The sequence below is a fragment of the Gavialis gangeticus genome, unplaced genomic scaffold (assembly GCF_001723915.1).
Source record: "Gavialis gangeticus isolate Ggan-Ray unplaced genomic scaffold, GavGan_comp1, whole genome shotgun sequence".
NCBI lineage: Eukaryota > Metazoa > Chordata > Crocodylia > Gavialidae > Gavialis > Gavialis gangeticus.
Window position 1 is genome coordinate 86,831,741 of NW_017729025.1, and position 14,853 is coordinate 86,846,593.

General features: G+C 40.2%; 1 protein-coding gene across 3 annotated transcripts in view; it reads right to left on the bottom strand.

Moving 5' to 3' along the window:
* Positions 1–1,231: 1,231 nt before the first annotated feature.
* PTGR2 (prostaglandin reductase 2) overlaps positions 1,232–14,853 on the bottom strand; it is a 27,433-nt gene continuing 13,811 nt past the window's right edge. Inside the window, exons 2-10 of one of the 3 annotated variants that reach the window (XM_019519095.1) lie at positions 14,422–14,491; positions 12,972–13,090; positions 9,250–9,441; positions 8,095–8,265; positions 7,755–7,964; positions 6,318–6,439; positions 4,187–4,274; positions 2,484–2,523; positions 1,233–1,363 (exon numbers count right to left, since the gene is read on the bottom strand). In XM_019519095.1, the coding sequence (XP_019374640.1) occupies positions 1,299–1,363; positions 2,484–2,523; positions 4,187–4,274; positions 6,318–6,439; positions 7,755–7,964; positions 8,095–8,265; positions 9,250–9,441; positions 12,972–13,090; positions 14,422–14,458 (1,044 nt within the window). In that variant the 5' untranslated portion in view covers positions 14,459–14,491 and the 3' untranslated portion in view covers positions 1,233–1,298. Of the gene's footprint in view, positions 1,364–2,483; positions 2,524–4,186; positions 4,275–6,317; positions 6,440–7,754; positions 7,965–8,094; positions 8,266–9,249; positions 9,442–10,682; positions 10,758–12,971; positions 13,091–14,421; positions 14,492–14,853 lie in introns of those variants that run through there. The other 2 variants (XM_019519096.1, XM_019519098.1) reach the window with 2 other exon arrangements.

The window sequence follows — 14,853 nt, forward strand, 5'->3', positions numbered from 1 at the left end:
TTTCTAGTCAGGGAGGCCAGAAGCCCAACTAAATTCACTTTTACACTAGACAAGGGATGCTGCCCAAAAGGCAGAGAGCTTTGGGAACAGGGACCCTTGTCTGGACCGTGGCTCTCCTGGTCCCATCCCACTTTAACTCTGGCTATGCCTTCTGGCTTGGAGACCACTGTTCAGGACTGCAAGCTTCTGGCTCAGCGTTGGCCATGCCTTTGTGACCTCAGGCTCCAGCCCTTGTGAGACTCCTGCATAGACAGGTGGGGCCACAGATCCCATTTTATGGTCTTTTAGTCTCTGTCAAGCTCTGCCCCTCTTGTGCTCAGAACATACCCCCAATCTTTATCTTCCATCCCCTCAACAGTCTGGAATTCAGGGTGTCCCTAAGCACCCCTTTCAGTAGCCTCCACCTCCCCTTCCCAAGTGCAACTGGTCCACTGGGAAATGAAACATTACAAAATAGAAGCTATTTGGGCTCAAAGAAACGTTCTGCCTGGGGCTTGCCTCACCCAGCAGTGGCATGTTCCAAAGAAAAGAACAAACAGAAAAGGCTCGAGGTACCTTGCATACTCACAGTGTGGGCTCTTGGATTTCCCTCACCCTGATTGCCACTCTGCATCCTCCCTTCATGGTCCAGGGCGTACGCACTGAGCACATGGGGGCCCAAGGGCTCTGGGCCCCCTCAAGAAGAGGGCTATCACCCGAAATGCATAAAACTTTCCACATGTCCATCATCTTAGCGCCCCCCACCTGGCAAAAATAAAAGTCGGTGCCTATGGTCCAGGTTCAGCCCCCAAGTTCCTCCATCAGAGACTCCCTCCTCTGTAGCTCCTACAGCTAGACTCCTTTTTCTGGTCTGAGGCTTGGACTTATAAAAGGTATTCCAGGTCACCTGACCCTCCACTTCTGGCCTCTGGGCCATCAGGCGATGTCTGCACCTGGACTCGAAAGCCATCTTGTTTCAGGTTTCTCTGCCTGTGAGTTTGACTCCAGCAACATACAGAAAGCGCAAGTGAAATAAAGGAGAAGACAAGGAGAGAGGTGGTGGGGAGAGGATAGGGACAAAAGGAAAAAAAAACCCAAGAGAAGGAACACTACGAAGTGAAGGGATGAACTGGCAGAGTTAGGGAGGATCAGGCACCTCTAGGGTCCTTCCCGCTCTAGTAACAGGGTAGGGGCCCCATTACTGGGTCTCCCAGGTGAAGCCAAAAAGTTTTAAACTCCATGTAAAAATGAGTACAATTTCAGGATCATAAACGTTTATTTTTCCTGTTGGGTATATTTATACAAAAGGTGCAAAATCTTTATTCAGAAATGAGAACAATCTGTTTTCCTATGTTGCCTCCGGTCATCATGGATTGGAAAGCAGCTACAACAAAAAAACAAAACAAGTTAATTATTAAGATAATGCCATTTAATATTTGATAGATGGCAATTAAAAAAAATTTAAAACATTGGATAGCTACCATCCTTTAGACCCCCTTTACTTTTTATAACACTATAATAAATTGCCAAGGAAAATTAAACAAAACCTTAATAAAATCGTTTTAACATTGAAATGGCTGATCAGACCTACTTAATATGATGCAGGTTCACTTAAAATTATTCTATACAATACTTTTAGGCTATACCAGGAAGATAGTACACAGAAAACATAAAGGAAGATTTTGAACTTGGAAGACAAGGTTTGTAAAATTGTTTTGTAAATAAATGTGAAAACTTTACATAAAGTTAAAGCTTTGGGTAAACAGAACATGACATTTGACTGCCCAGTTGATCAAGTTTTTTAAAACCAATATGTGACGATAGAGGGTTTAGAAACTGAAGTTAAACACACATTTTTAATGCTAACCCTGTAGGACTAAAACTATATGGACAAAAAAATTGATGGAAATGGTCCTGCCAAAGTTCTCTTCCTTACTCCCTCTTCCACTGTTTCTGAAAGTTGTTAAAGGCATTTGTGCACCTATTCTACCTCTCTTTAAAAATATCATTTTGACATTACTCATTCTTTTCTCTCTCATGCATGTATCTATTACCAGATCCAATACTGTTAAAAAATTCTTACAAATTAACCCATCAATTACAAACAACAGATTTCGTATACATTCTAATGATGAGAAACAAACTGATCTTCAGAAACTTTTAAAACCAGGGTACTGGTCAACTATTAATAAGTTAACCATCCTTAGTAACTTAAATCCTGCCATCCTTAGTATTGAAAATGTCCACCTTTTTAACTGAAAGAAAAATTAATCAAACAGCAAAACACGTATACTAACATCAAGGAGTTTTATTCAAGTATAGAGTAAGTAACACATAACAACACACAAGGAAAAGGAACTAATTTGAAAATGATCTGGAAGACAGAAACTCCTAAGGTGGGGGGGCAGGAACAGACAGATGATGGGACACAACACGACACACAGGTCTTTAGTGTCATTGTATTTCAACAAAGATTATTCTTAGAAAATGATGCCATGTCTTACCACCAGTTTTTTCCAGACCTTGTGTTACAGTCTCTCTGACCTGTCAACAACAACAGGTCTTGTCAGTTTTCCTCAAAAAGATTAAAGCCTTGCTGACAAGGACCATGAAATTGCCATAGCAATTACTCCACAAAGGAAGATAAGGTGGACATAGCCACACTGTCCAGCTACATAGTTCTAAGCCTAGAAGTTATTTAACTCTTTCAGAGATGGAACATTACTTGACTTCCTACAACTTTGTGTCTCTGGATGGCATCAGGAAGGAATTTTGCCCATGGTTGGACTGGTATGGACTGTGGTAGGTTTTGCCTTCCTCTGTAGCAAGGGGCATTACCCTTTTCCTGGTATGTTTTGAGCATATATAAACAACCTGCACAGCAGCATTAGCTACTGTGGTCCCCCTGCTCTGCCTGTGGCAGATTAGATCTTGCTGTGTCAGGATTGACTGCGTAGTTCTGCTGAGAGGTTAGACAATGGATTTGTATAGGATGGCTTGGATAGGAATGATCTTGCCTCAGGGGGTTGGTCTAGATGACCCCTTGAGGCTCTTTCCAGCCCTGTTTCTCTCTGGTTCTATGATAAGCAGGTCAGGTGGTAAACTCATTAGGCCTCATGAAGACCCAGATCGGCACAGGGCATTAACCCACCAACTAAAACCAGAGCACCCAAATTATGTGCTGGTAATGCAGCCCAGTATGCTGTTGCAAAGAAGACTAACAGCATACTAGGCTGCATTAAGAGTGTTACCAGCAGATCAAGGGAAGTGATTATTTCCCTTTATTTGGCACTGGTGAGGTCACACCTGGAATACTGTGTCCAGTTTTGCCCATTGCTACAGAAAGACTGTGGATAAATTGGAAAGAGTCCAGCAGAAGGCAACAAAAATGATTAGGGGCTTGGGCACATGATTTATGAGGAAAGGCTGAGGGAACTGGGTTTATTTAGTCTGGAAAAGAGAAGACTGAGGCAGGATTTAACAGCAGCCTTCAACTACCTGAAGGAGGGGAATCTGAAGAGGATGGAGCCAGACTGTTCTCAGTGGTGGCAGATGACAGAACAAGGAGCAACAGTCTCAATTTGCAGCACGGGAAATTTAGGTTAGATACTAGGAAAAACTCTCATAAGGAGGGTAGTAAGACACTGGAACAGGTTACCCAGAGAGGTGGTGGAATCACCATCCTTGAGGTTTTCAAGACCTAGCTAGACAAAGCCTTGGCTGGGTGATCTAGTTGGGGATGGTCCTGTTTTGAGCAAGGGGTTGGACCAGATGGCCTCCTGAGGTCCCTTCCAATATTCATTTTCTATTACTCTATGTGGGCATTAAACTCAGCGAGTTAGGCAACTTATGGCTAAATACCTCTCAGAATCTAGGCCCTTGCATCAAAAATAAGGAATTAGCTTCTCTATATAAAGGAAGGGCATATACTTTGTTACATGTTTTTCTAGAAGACCAGTTACATTGCTGTAACACACAATCCTAAGTGGATATATTGTCCTTTCTAAATACTGCTACTACAAAAAGAACCTTCAGGTGCATTATCGTACTCCTCTTTGAAACAAGGCACTGCACTCTGTTCATATGGGGGGTATGGGGAGGCTAAGAAGGAGCAAGGGACAAAGAAATTAGACACACATCCCCAAAGCAATGCCATCATCTCTAAAATCTTCCTCCCATAACTGAGAATTACAGATTTAGTTCCTACCTTCAGTTTCCCCTCTTTGATCCATTGACAGAGCTGTAAAACACCAGCTTCGTGCTTGTCCATATAGTTCAACACTAGAAATCTCTCCCTATTAAAACAATTATTGGATGTTCAGACTAAAAGATTACTAGATTACAACAAAATCCAGAAGTAATCACCTATGCTGACAAAAGTCAAGATACTGACAAAATTACTGAAGGCTCAATTTTCCGTTACTTTAAATTTATGTAGGTTACTATTTTAGACCCTGTTTTTGCAGATGTAAATGATAATGCAACATATCAAAACTAATATTATAGTTCTGATGATGTGGATCTAGTTGGTCATCATATATTCCAGATTAGTGAACAAGCACATATTTAAGAAATGCACAAAAATTACAGCTCTAACTTTTGTTAAATACAATAACACAGGATTCAGCCTCTAGTCATCACCAGCTCTCTCAAAAACCAAAGTAAGTTTCATCAATGCTCAGTCACTGCAATGATCTGTCTTTTAAAAGTCCTTAAGGGTTGTAAAAATATATGGCCCATCCTTGAAGGAAAAAATCATTTTTTATACAATTGGATTATTTTTCAGGCCCCGGTTCCTCCACTCATAAAGAGCCAAAGCATAAGCTGCATAGAGATTACTGAGCAGCTCAGAAAACCATTCCCTTAACTGCTCAGTATGCTCATCATTTGCAAAGAACAAATTCTGTTCCAAATGGACTGTTATCAGTTAAAAGGAATTAGGCAAAACCTATATTGCTAAGTATTGTGCACGTTCCCAGATCTGATACAGTAGCTTTTCTGCGAAACAAGCTTTGAAACTTACTGTACCTGTAATACAACTTTCTGCCTCTATTACAGGAATCCCCAGTATGGCCAAGTACATGCTTACTACCACCAGTATTACTCTATAGACAGAGTGGATCATAAGTAAAGCTTGCTTCTTTTTAAATTTCTATAGCGGAAAGTTTGAGGAAAACATATGAATCAGGGATTGAACACAATTTTAGTTGTCATATTACCTACCGTGAGCAAAGGGATGTAGATAGCACCTGGTGAAGTGAGCTTCAGCTCATGAAACCTGTTCTATATGTTTACTTTAGTTAGTCTACAAGGTGCAAATCTAGCCTACCTTATTATCTACCATAAACTAGTGGCTACTTTAGAGTCATCTGAATCAGGCTCATAGTCTATTTGCCTGGACGAGACAAAAAAAAAAAAAAAAATCACTGCCAAATACAACTGTAAGCTTTGGGTTTCACACTCTAATATACAGTGTATATTTCTGGGGTTCATTCATGTGTGAAATATTGCTAGAAATGTGGGGATTTGGTGGCTAAAATGTCAATTAAAAGATCCAAAGTGGTCCAAGACGACTGAAAAAATGTTAGTGACCTATCACATTAGTCATCTGTTCTGAATTGTCACAACACAGATTGTTCTTTGGGATCAGGTAGGCATATTCAACTTGGCCAAACTTCTGAGACTGCAGAATAGAGACAGGGAAAATACTGAAAACTGCCAGGTTTTAAATCACTGCAGCTTTATGTTATGTAGGCCTGCTGAGAGTCCATGTCAATCGACCTTCAGTAACCCTTTACCTTTATGTATTTGCCACATTTGATATTCCCTTCTCCTAAGGGAAAAGTTAGTATTAAGAAGGATTACATAAATACAAAAGATGCAGTGGTTGAAGTACTTCACATTCCTGCCCTCATACACAATTACTCTCAGGGAAAAAAAACCCACCACTTATCTGAGCATTTGAAAAGAAAACCATGGTAACACATTCCTTCGTAGTAGAGAATCTGACAGAAATCCAAGGAATAAAATCAACTGACCAGAGATGAGGCATATGCCAGTTGAGTTGCTCTTAAATTATACCGCAAAAATACTGCAATTCTCCATGTTCTTTTTATCCATGTAACGGGCTCGTCAGCATGTTTTTATGATGCTACAGACATATCAAACATTGTAAACTACAAAAATCTAAATCCTCCTCCCTTTCCCAGTGATCCAAACAAAATTGTCAGAAGCATCTCCTCACATCAAATACAGAAATAATGGAAAACACTGAATATGAATTCTCTGTTTGATCTACCCTGAAGATGATGACAGAGGCTGAGGAAGGAGAAATATACCTTGTGATATTCCTTGCTTTCTTTATTTCTTCTATTGCAGGAGCCAGTGGAGGAGGATAAATCATAGGTTTATTATACTGGGAAATCTGTCCACAGAGGATGATATGGCTGTTCTGATTCATCTGTTTAAAACACCACAGAATTAAAAATACATCTTCTTTGGCCTCCACAAAGGTATACAACGTTTCCAGAGGTACACTAAAATACATGTATGGTTCCAAGCCAGTTGCATTAGTAAAGAGAATTCAAAGAGAACTGTGTACAAGTGGTCACTTCAAACTGTAATGCCATGCAAGTAATTTAAAAACAGAGCAGGAATAAAACTACTGCACACACACAGCTGAACAAGATGTTTACTGGGAAACATAAAATAGCAATCTCTCATGCTTATTATTAGGAAGATGTTTACTGTGAATTTAACAGCATGAATGATCAGTTTTGAAATACAAAATAAAAGGCAGCCCTGAGTATATCTGCTCTGCAATCTGTTCCACAATTACTAAGTGCAAATTTTCAACTTCATTCTTTTAATCTGCTGAGTGGAAGTTAAGCAGTTTCAATTCAGTCAGCTCCCCACTCTGGAAAAAGATATGAGGTCCCCTTCACTTACTCCACTGAAAGCCATTGTACACTGTATCAGTCACAGACACCTAGCAATATATGTAATATGGAGTGTGGGGTCAGCATGCATCAGGAGTGATTTAGCAGTTATTAGCTTTCTTTCTTTTACTAATTCCAGACTAAATCTAGCAGTGTCGGATTATGCTCTGAAAGATTCTTCTGCTAAAGGTTGAATAAAACAATGACGATTGGTTTCCTCCACCCTTGGAGACCTAACTAATATTTCTGAGTAACAAAAAAAATTACCTACCACTTCAAGCTGGGTAAATCTTACTCAGGATTATTTCTAATAAAAGGTTTTCCTGGTAAAGTGAACCAATTCCTTCCCTTACACAAGTATTGACAAGAGGCCCTGCTTTCTATCATCCCCATCTGTAAGCCTCATAATGCTGCTGAAGAGGACGGGTAAAGAACTAAGTCCAGCAATGCTGCCCTTAAATCAGCCAGAGAGGACCAAGACTGAAAAAAAAGTAACCATCTTATCAGATACAGATTGTTTCTAACGCGTCCCTGATCTTTGCTGGCTAAGGCAGCAAGACACCAAATGTAAAAATAAGGCTCAAGACTCCTGGATCACACTGCAAAATTTCTTTTCATAGGGCAATAAACCAAACCAGTGTGATAGGCTTTTATTTCAGAAGTTTGGACCAATTTGACTTGGAATCACATTCAGCATTTCAGGAAAATGGGAAGTAATAAGGTTGTTCTAGCCTTTGGAAGTGAATTGAGTCTGGTTTAAAATACAGTATTATTCCAAACAGCACATAAAAGACTTTGCTCACAGGGAGGAATAAACAAGATAGCTGGTACAATCACCTGACTGATAACTGCATCACTGATGTCTCCACCAACATTGTCAAAGTACACATCCACGCCAGCTGGGCACAGGTCCCGCAGCTGCTCTGCCACATTTCCCTTCTTGTAGTTGATGGCAGCATCAAACCCCATTTCTGAGACCAAAATGGAGCACTTCTCATCTGTACCTGCAATTCCCACCACTCTGGAGCAGCCCTCTAGGCGACCAATCTTCAGGAACACAATAAACAAAACAGGTCATCCACTATCATCAACAATTTAACCAGAATTCCAGGCACAGGTACTGAAAGAGCAGAATGCAATGTAAATTGCAAAATGACAAACATCATTTCCTTTTTACCTGACCAGCCAAAGAACCACAGGCACCAGCAGCTCCACTAACAACGATCGTCTGATTGGCACCTGGAATCACATGTCCTTTCTCTCTTATTCCTAGTAAGGCTGTTAACCCAGTAATACCAGCAGCACCAAGAAAGTGAGAGAGGTGTCCATCTACGAGTTGTGGATTCAGCTAAGGAAAAACAAAAGAATTTAGGGCTTATTTTGTTGTCTGACTGATCTTAGGATGGCCATATTTATAAATCAACAAATACACAATAACTTAGGGTCTTTAATTTAGATAAAAGTAAAAGTTAGTTTGGATGAAATACAGATGTGACTATTGCCTTAACTACTTATAATGCTTTGATAACAAGGTTATAAAACTTGGACCTCAATTATTTTTGTTGCAAAAGGTGTTTAATAAAGTCATTTATACCAAGCTTAAGGAAACTTAGCAACCACAAGGTAAGAAGTAAAATTACACCAGTGGCAGAAAGCAGACAGACAAATGGTTTTTCAGGATTATTGACAATTTTCTATTTCTGTGCTAACTTGAAGGATGACATAGAAAGGCTTTCAAATCTTGAGGCTGGGGTCAATGGCATGAACAACGCTAAAACAAAAAAGTGTAGGTAGAACACACCACTTCAAAACTACAGTAGTCTTCTGTTTAGAGTTTGAATACTATATGTTGTATGCGTACTGGCCTCAAGTTATAGCTACTACAAAAAACAAGAGTTCTTACTTTCTGGGAGTAAGATTTCAAGTACAGGGTTAATGGATTAAAACATTTTGTATTAAAGGGAGAAAACATTAAATCAAGAATATGTTTTTCTTAGGTGGCAGGAGATCTACCTGAAATTTGAATGATTAACTGTCAGATTTTAACAGTTTTAGAAATGCACTTAACCAATTCATCAGCATGAGAATGTCTAGTGACAGTGAAAGGAATTTATTTTTATTTTTGCTAGAAAGGAAAAATTAAAGTAGACTTTGCATGCATGATTTGATCTGTCTTGTAGGATACTGGTTATTTTATCAGCACTGCTTTGTCCTTAATTAAGGAGATAAGAGTTAACTGTTATATAAAAAAAAGCAAGAGTTTTTGGGTTTTTTTAAAAGAAAAACTATATCTATTATTGTTAACTGAATTTTCTATAATTCATTATATTACCTTTTGGAGCAGACTTCCATCTAAAATGGCTTTTGTCTGCCAGGGCCAGTTGAATGAAGTTACAAAATCTCCTTTAACAAGGTGTGTATGTTTGCTATCCTCCACAATACCAATGCCCCCACCATCAGCCACCTCAGAGAGCTGCCAAGCCTGGAGATATTCAGCATCTGTGTCTTCATTCATACGACAGCGCTGAAAAGCAAGGCTTTAATGAAGGCTTCTTGTAGAATAAAATGCAGGAGCTTCATTTTATGTTGAATAAACCTTGGGTGATGTGCATTTAAAAAGATATAAAACAAAATTTTCCAGCAAATCTTTCAGTGAAGACACTGCATTCAACTTCTTTTATTAAATTTTTATTTCTCTTTTCATGTGTTCATTTAGGCACAAAGGGAGGGCTGTTTAATTTTTCTGCAACAATAGCTGTCATAAATGCACACCTGGTCAACTCATTTTTCACAGTTTTTGTTCATGGCTGACTCCATTTCTAGCTTATTAGAATCCCCCAGATCCTTTCTGGCAGTACAGCCTCCTTTTTTTTGTATAACTACATTTGATTTCTCCTCCCTTAGTGTAGTACTTTGCACTTCTTTTTATTGAATTTCCTCTTCTGGAGTTGACCATTATCAATTTTTTACACCATTTTATATTGTTCTTAGTTTGTTTCTGACATTGCCTTGTGGGACAAGGTCAAAAGGCTTGCTAAAGTCAAGATAAATTGTTATCTATTGCTTCCCTCTACTGAGACTGCAGTGCTGCTGCTGCACCCTGCTTTGGCTCTGCAGCACATGAGCACTGAACTCTTGAGTTCACTGGCTTGTCAGCCCATCTTCTGCCAGAGCTGCTGCTTTGACGTGACCCCAGAACCTGCCACCGCTGGCAAATTCTGCATCGGCAAGGGACAGGTGGGGTGAACAGCAGTGGTGTCTCTCCATGGACTCCTTGAGCCATGCCAAAGTAATGGTTCCAGAAAAAGCCACACTAACGAGCTCAGAGAACTCACCATGTATACACCACACACACAAAAGGGGGAAATGACCACATTCCTCTGTTCCCCTTTGGTGGATCTGCCCATGCTTCCCCTTTATCCACCTTTCCAGTTATCCTCTTAAAGAAGGGCATGAAAAGATACTTGGCAAGGAACAAAGGGTACTCTTCTACTACAAAGGTCTGAAAACAATGCTTTTACACAGTCCCTACTCCTGCCGTTTCATGGAATAAGAACCCAGGACACATACATATCCAAATATGGGTCTTCCAGGTAATAGTGCAGACCATTACTAATAGTCCATCAAGCTAGGTCCCTAAAATGCTTGGTTTACAGTGTTACAGATTTAGTTTATCTGAAATGTGAGATTTTAGTGTTACTATCTGTATCTGACTTCCTAAATCTTCATTTTGTGAAAATGTTTGGGCCATGCAAGTTCTGTTACCTCATTAGACCTTAAATTTAAAGTATGTCTGTCTCTCTTCTTTTGAAATGAACACTGAAAATGGATATGGAGTCACAGGCGGCTGCTGAAACAGAAACTGGAAAAATGTCACACAGGAACATCCTCTCTTTCTCCTACCTTCTCTACCACCCCTTCCTCCCACATAGTTCTTGATCTAACTCTTCTGTGTTTCAGTTGGATAAGTGATGGTGGTACTGTTCCTATTATGTATAGTACAGATAGAAGGGTCAATCTCAAGTTAATATCACTGGCCTGATATCCTAGGGTTGGTAGTTCTCAAACTTTTTAGACTCAAGGCAACCCTCAGAAAATGCCAACTACCAATTACACAATATTATATAGGGGCACTGGCAGATTTGGTTGAAAGCATGACAGTCTTGCTGGACATGTCCTCCTGAAGTATTTTAATTCCTCATGAAATATTTTCCACTTTTTGCTCCTTTAAGCCATCCAAGGTAGGAGAGATTCTGGTCTACTTAAGTAAATACAGCTACCGATTTTTTTAAGTTAAAGACACATTAACTTTATGCGAAGTGGTGCTCGCTCCTACTCTGGGGGTCTTTAAGAGGAGGCTAGATAAACACCTTGCTGAGCTTGTTTGACCCCAGTACTTTTTCCTGCCACTGCAGGGTTGGACTTGTTGATCTGCTCAGGTCTCTTCCAACCCTACCAACTATGAAACTATGCCATTTATGGAAATGGGGGATTTCTGATTTGTGTTGGCTGATTGTTGCCGCCCTTCCACTGCATCAGTGGAGATGGCTTTTTCCTCCCTCTCAAGAGGAAAGTATTCATCCTATCTGGCATTCAGCTTAAAAACAAAAACAAAGGCAAAATTATCACAAAACCAAGCCAGACACAAAGGGCAGAGTTCTACTTCACTTTACATGCCCAGATGGTACTTTTCCAAGTAAGCAGCATTTTTGGCATTTAAGCGTACTTTATGGTTTCATTATTTGTGCAGTGTGAATGCATGCATCTATACAGCTACTGAGCATGTATGGTAGGCTATACACTGACCAGGAAGGGACACAGTTACATACATCTGTAGGCTAAGTATACATTAAATCACAGAATTCTACATAGCAACAGTGCATGGCTAGTACGCATCTGACAGAAGAGAACCCTCTTGTGGTTTTATCTCAGCACCTGAGAGGGTAAGGCTCCTACCCAGGAAGCAGGTGTTTGAGCCTACACCTCTCTGACTTCACAGCACTGTGCTCTGACTACCACCCACTGATTAGACTATCCAGGTCCTCCAAGGGAAGTCTGGAACAGACTCCCCCAGAAGTGGTACAGTCACCCACCCTGGCGATCTTCAAAAAGCATCTTGATGCCCACCTTGCTGGGGTCATCTGGCCCCACAGACTTTCCTGCCTCAATGCAGGGGGCTGGACCCAATGATCTTGTAAGGTCCCTTCCGGTGCCTAACATATATGAATCTAATCAATACAGAAGCTGGGTTTCCTGTTTCCTAAGCAAGCAGTCTAATCAATTAACTGTGGGCCTAAAACAGAGGATGGTCATTCTCCTCTTGGGACTTATACTCACATAGCCATGTACCTGCCAAACCAGTGCACAGCCCATTGCTCATGCTCAGTAGTTGTGCGGATGCTTATGTGTTCATGTTGCATAGGAAAGAGCCGCAAAATGTGCATAAATGCCAAACACACCATGTACTGGCTGGAAAACTGCCATTTGGGCACATCAAGTAAAGGAGAGTTCCGCTCAAAAGTTTTCTTCTGGTCCTATAGGCCAAGAGCCGACAATATACGGCTCACGGAGCTGTGGCTTCAGCAGCACTCAGTGACAAGGGGTTATCCCTGCACAGCACTGCAGCCAGCCACCTGGGGCTCTGCCAGAGGGGAGATCTACCTGTGCTGCACCACACTGGGCTGCTTGGGATGCTAGCAGAAGGGGACATTTGCTACATCACATCCTGGCTTTGCAATGTGAAGAAATGGCAGTGGCAGCTGGGTCCTAATGTCTACCAACCTTTGACCCAAGCTGGGTCATTTCAGTCTCCACCCCCTGCCATCAGAAAACACTGCCAAACCCTGCTATACAGCCATATACATATAAGCTGCATGTATACGAATGCCAAATTCTTCCCTGGCATCACTGCATTGAAGTGAAGTAAGTTATGGAGCTATACCAAAGATAAATTTGGGCTTGTGGTTTGTTTAGTTTGCACTAAACATTATGCCTGGCACTGATGTACAATCCTTTTTTGAAGTCTCCAGATTTTGCCTCAAGGTCTGTACCTACCATGTAAGGATCCACAGAAAGGTAAAGGGTTCGAACACATACTTGTCCCTCTTGGATTTTATCTGGTATTGTGACCTCTTCTGTTTGGAAGTTTTCTGGCACTGGCACACCAGTTTTACCTAGATATTTTAAAGGGGAGTAAAAGACAATTTAAATGAGAATTGCAGTTACCTCATTTAAAATTAAGACCTTTATGTTTAATTCCTTTGTATAAAAATAAATGAGAAGCTCATGTCTACTTAGTTTCAAGCATACAAATAGTAGCCACGTTTCAGACCTTGAATAACAGTCTGAAATTTAAAAAGTTTAATTTAGTTTTTCTGTTTCCCCACTAATTTTTTATAAAGGTCTTTTAAAGGATCTCCCTCAGTAAAGAATAAGCTGACTTGCAGCTCAATATCGCAGGCTGAACACCCTAACTTCAATCTATGCTCTAAACCATTTGACCCTTCTGCTTCCAGTAACTAAAGTAGCTTGTTTAAAGATAGTTTCAGTATCTCTATACTGCAAAATACAGCATAGCACAATAGTCTTGGTAGGGAAAGGACGTATATGATCAACGTGCATGTACATTTGAGCTATTCCTCTGAAAGGATAGAGATAAGTGGTTATGATGAAATAAGAATAGTCCAGAGGATGCCACAGACTTATGTCAAGGATCCCAGAATTTGGGGATCCCTTCCAAGCATAGTTCACCCTAGCCTGAGAATTTGGGCCATTATAGACACTAAAAGGATAAGACTATTTATTGGAAAGGGTTGTTTTTCTTTGTGATTACAGAACTTCTGGAAAGTAAGTCATTGCTGCATTAGAAGAACACCCATCTGTAAGTGCTGTCACTCATGCCTGTACCTGTCAGTACTACTTCCACATTGAGTAAAGTATCAAAAATCTCTGAAGTCCTCTTCCATTTGTTCTTTAGCAGTTAAGAACTAGCAAGCACTATTCTAAGACCTGAAATGGCCTGCACAATGATGCAAGTGCATAAGCAAGGAAGCAAACAAAAACAACAGAAAGTGTCCATTTTAAGCCCCCTTCTAAACATGGCAAGAAGCGGGACTTCGAATGTTTGCCAAAAGGAAATGGACAAAAATAGTCCGTAAATCATTTTATTTATAGTCTTGTAAGAGTCAGCGTCAATCGCAAACAACAGAAAGTAAAACATAATGACATTATCAATCTAAAAAGCAATTCTTGCTAGTGTGTCTTTTGGCTATAGACACTGCTTTTTATGAATCACTAATATACACTTGACTCAGGTACATACACACAATTCTTTTTCTTACTGAACATTTTATAATCTATATTACAATAAATACACTTTCATCATAAACCTCCTTTACTACTCCACCTATCTTACTGTGCATATCAAGTTATTTTCTGTCATTTCCCTTCTTATTTTGGCGGATTAGACCACTTAACTATTATACCACTGAAAGAAAATACATACCAGGGCGTGAGCTGAGTACTACTCTTTGTATAATCATCACCACTTTGGCAGGACTTCCACCTCAGTATTTCTGCAAAGCAAAAGCTGTTTGAAATGCATATCAGATTAAAAAAAATTCCTTATCAAGAGACAATCTGGGGATGCAATACTTTGTTATTTAAAACACTGAGGGAAAAAAAATCTATTAAATCCTGTGTATGGGTCCAAAAGGCCATAGCAGTAGAGTGCTTAAGGTATCTACGTTAATTCCAGAAAGCATAAGTTCAGACTGCACTTTGGACTTGGGCTGTGGCTGTTATTAACATATAAAAAGGTACCTGATCTTTCAGTCTTTCCATATTACCACAGCCTCAGGCCCCTCCGCCACCTCTTCTCCCTGTCCCCCATGTTCCCACCCCCACAGCAACCTCTGCTCTACCATTGCTAATTCTT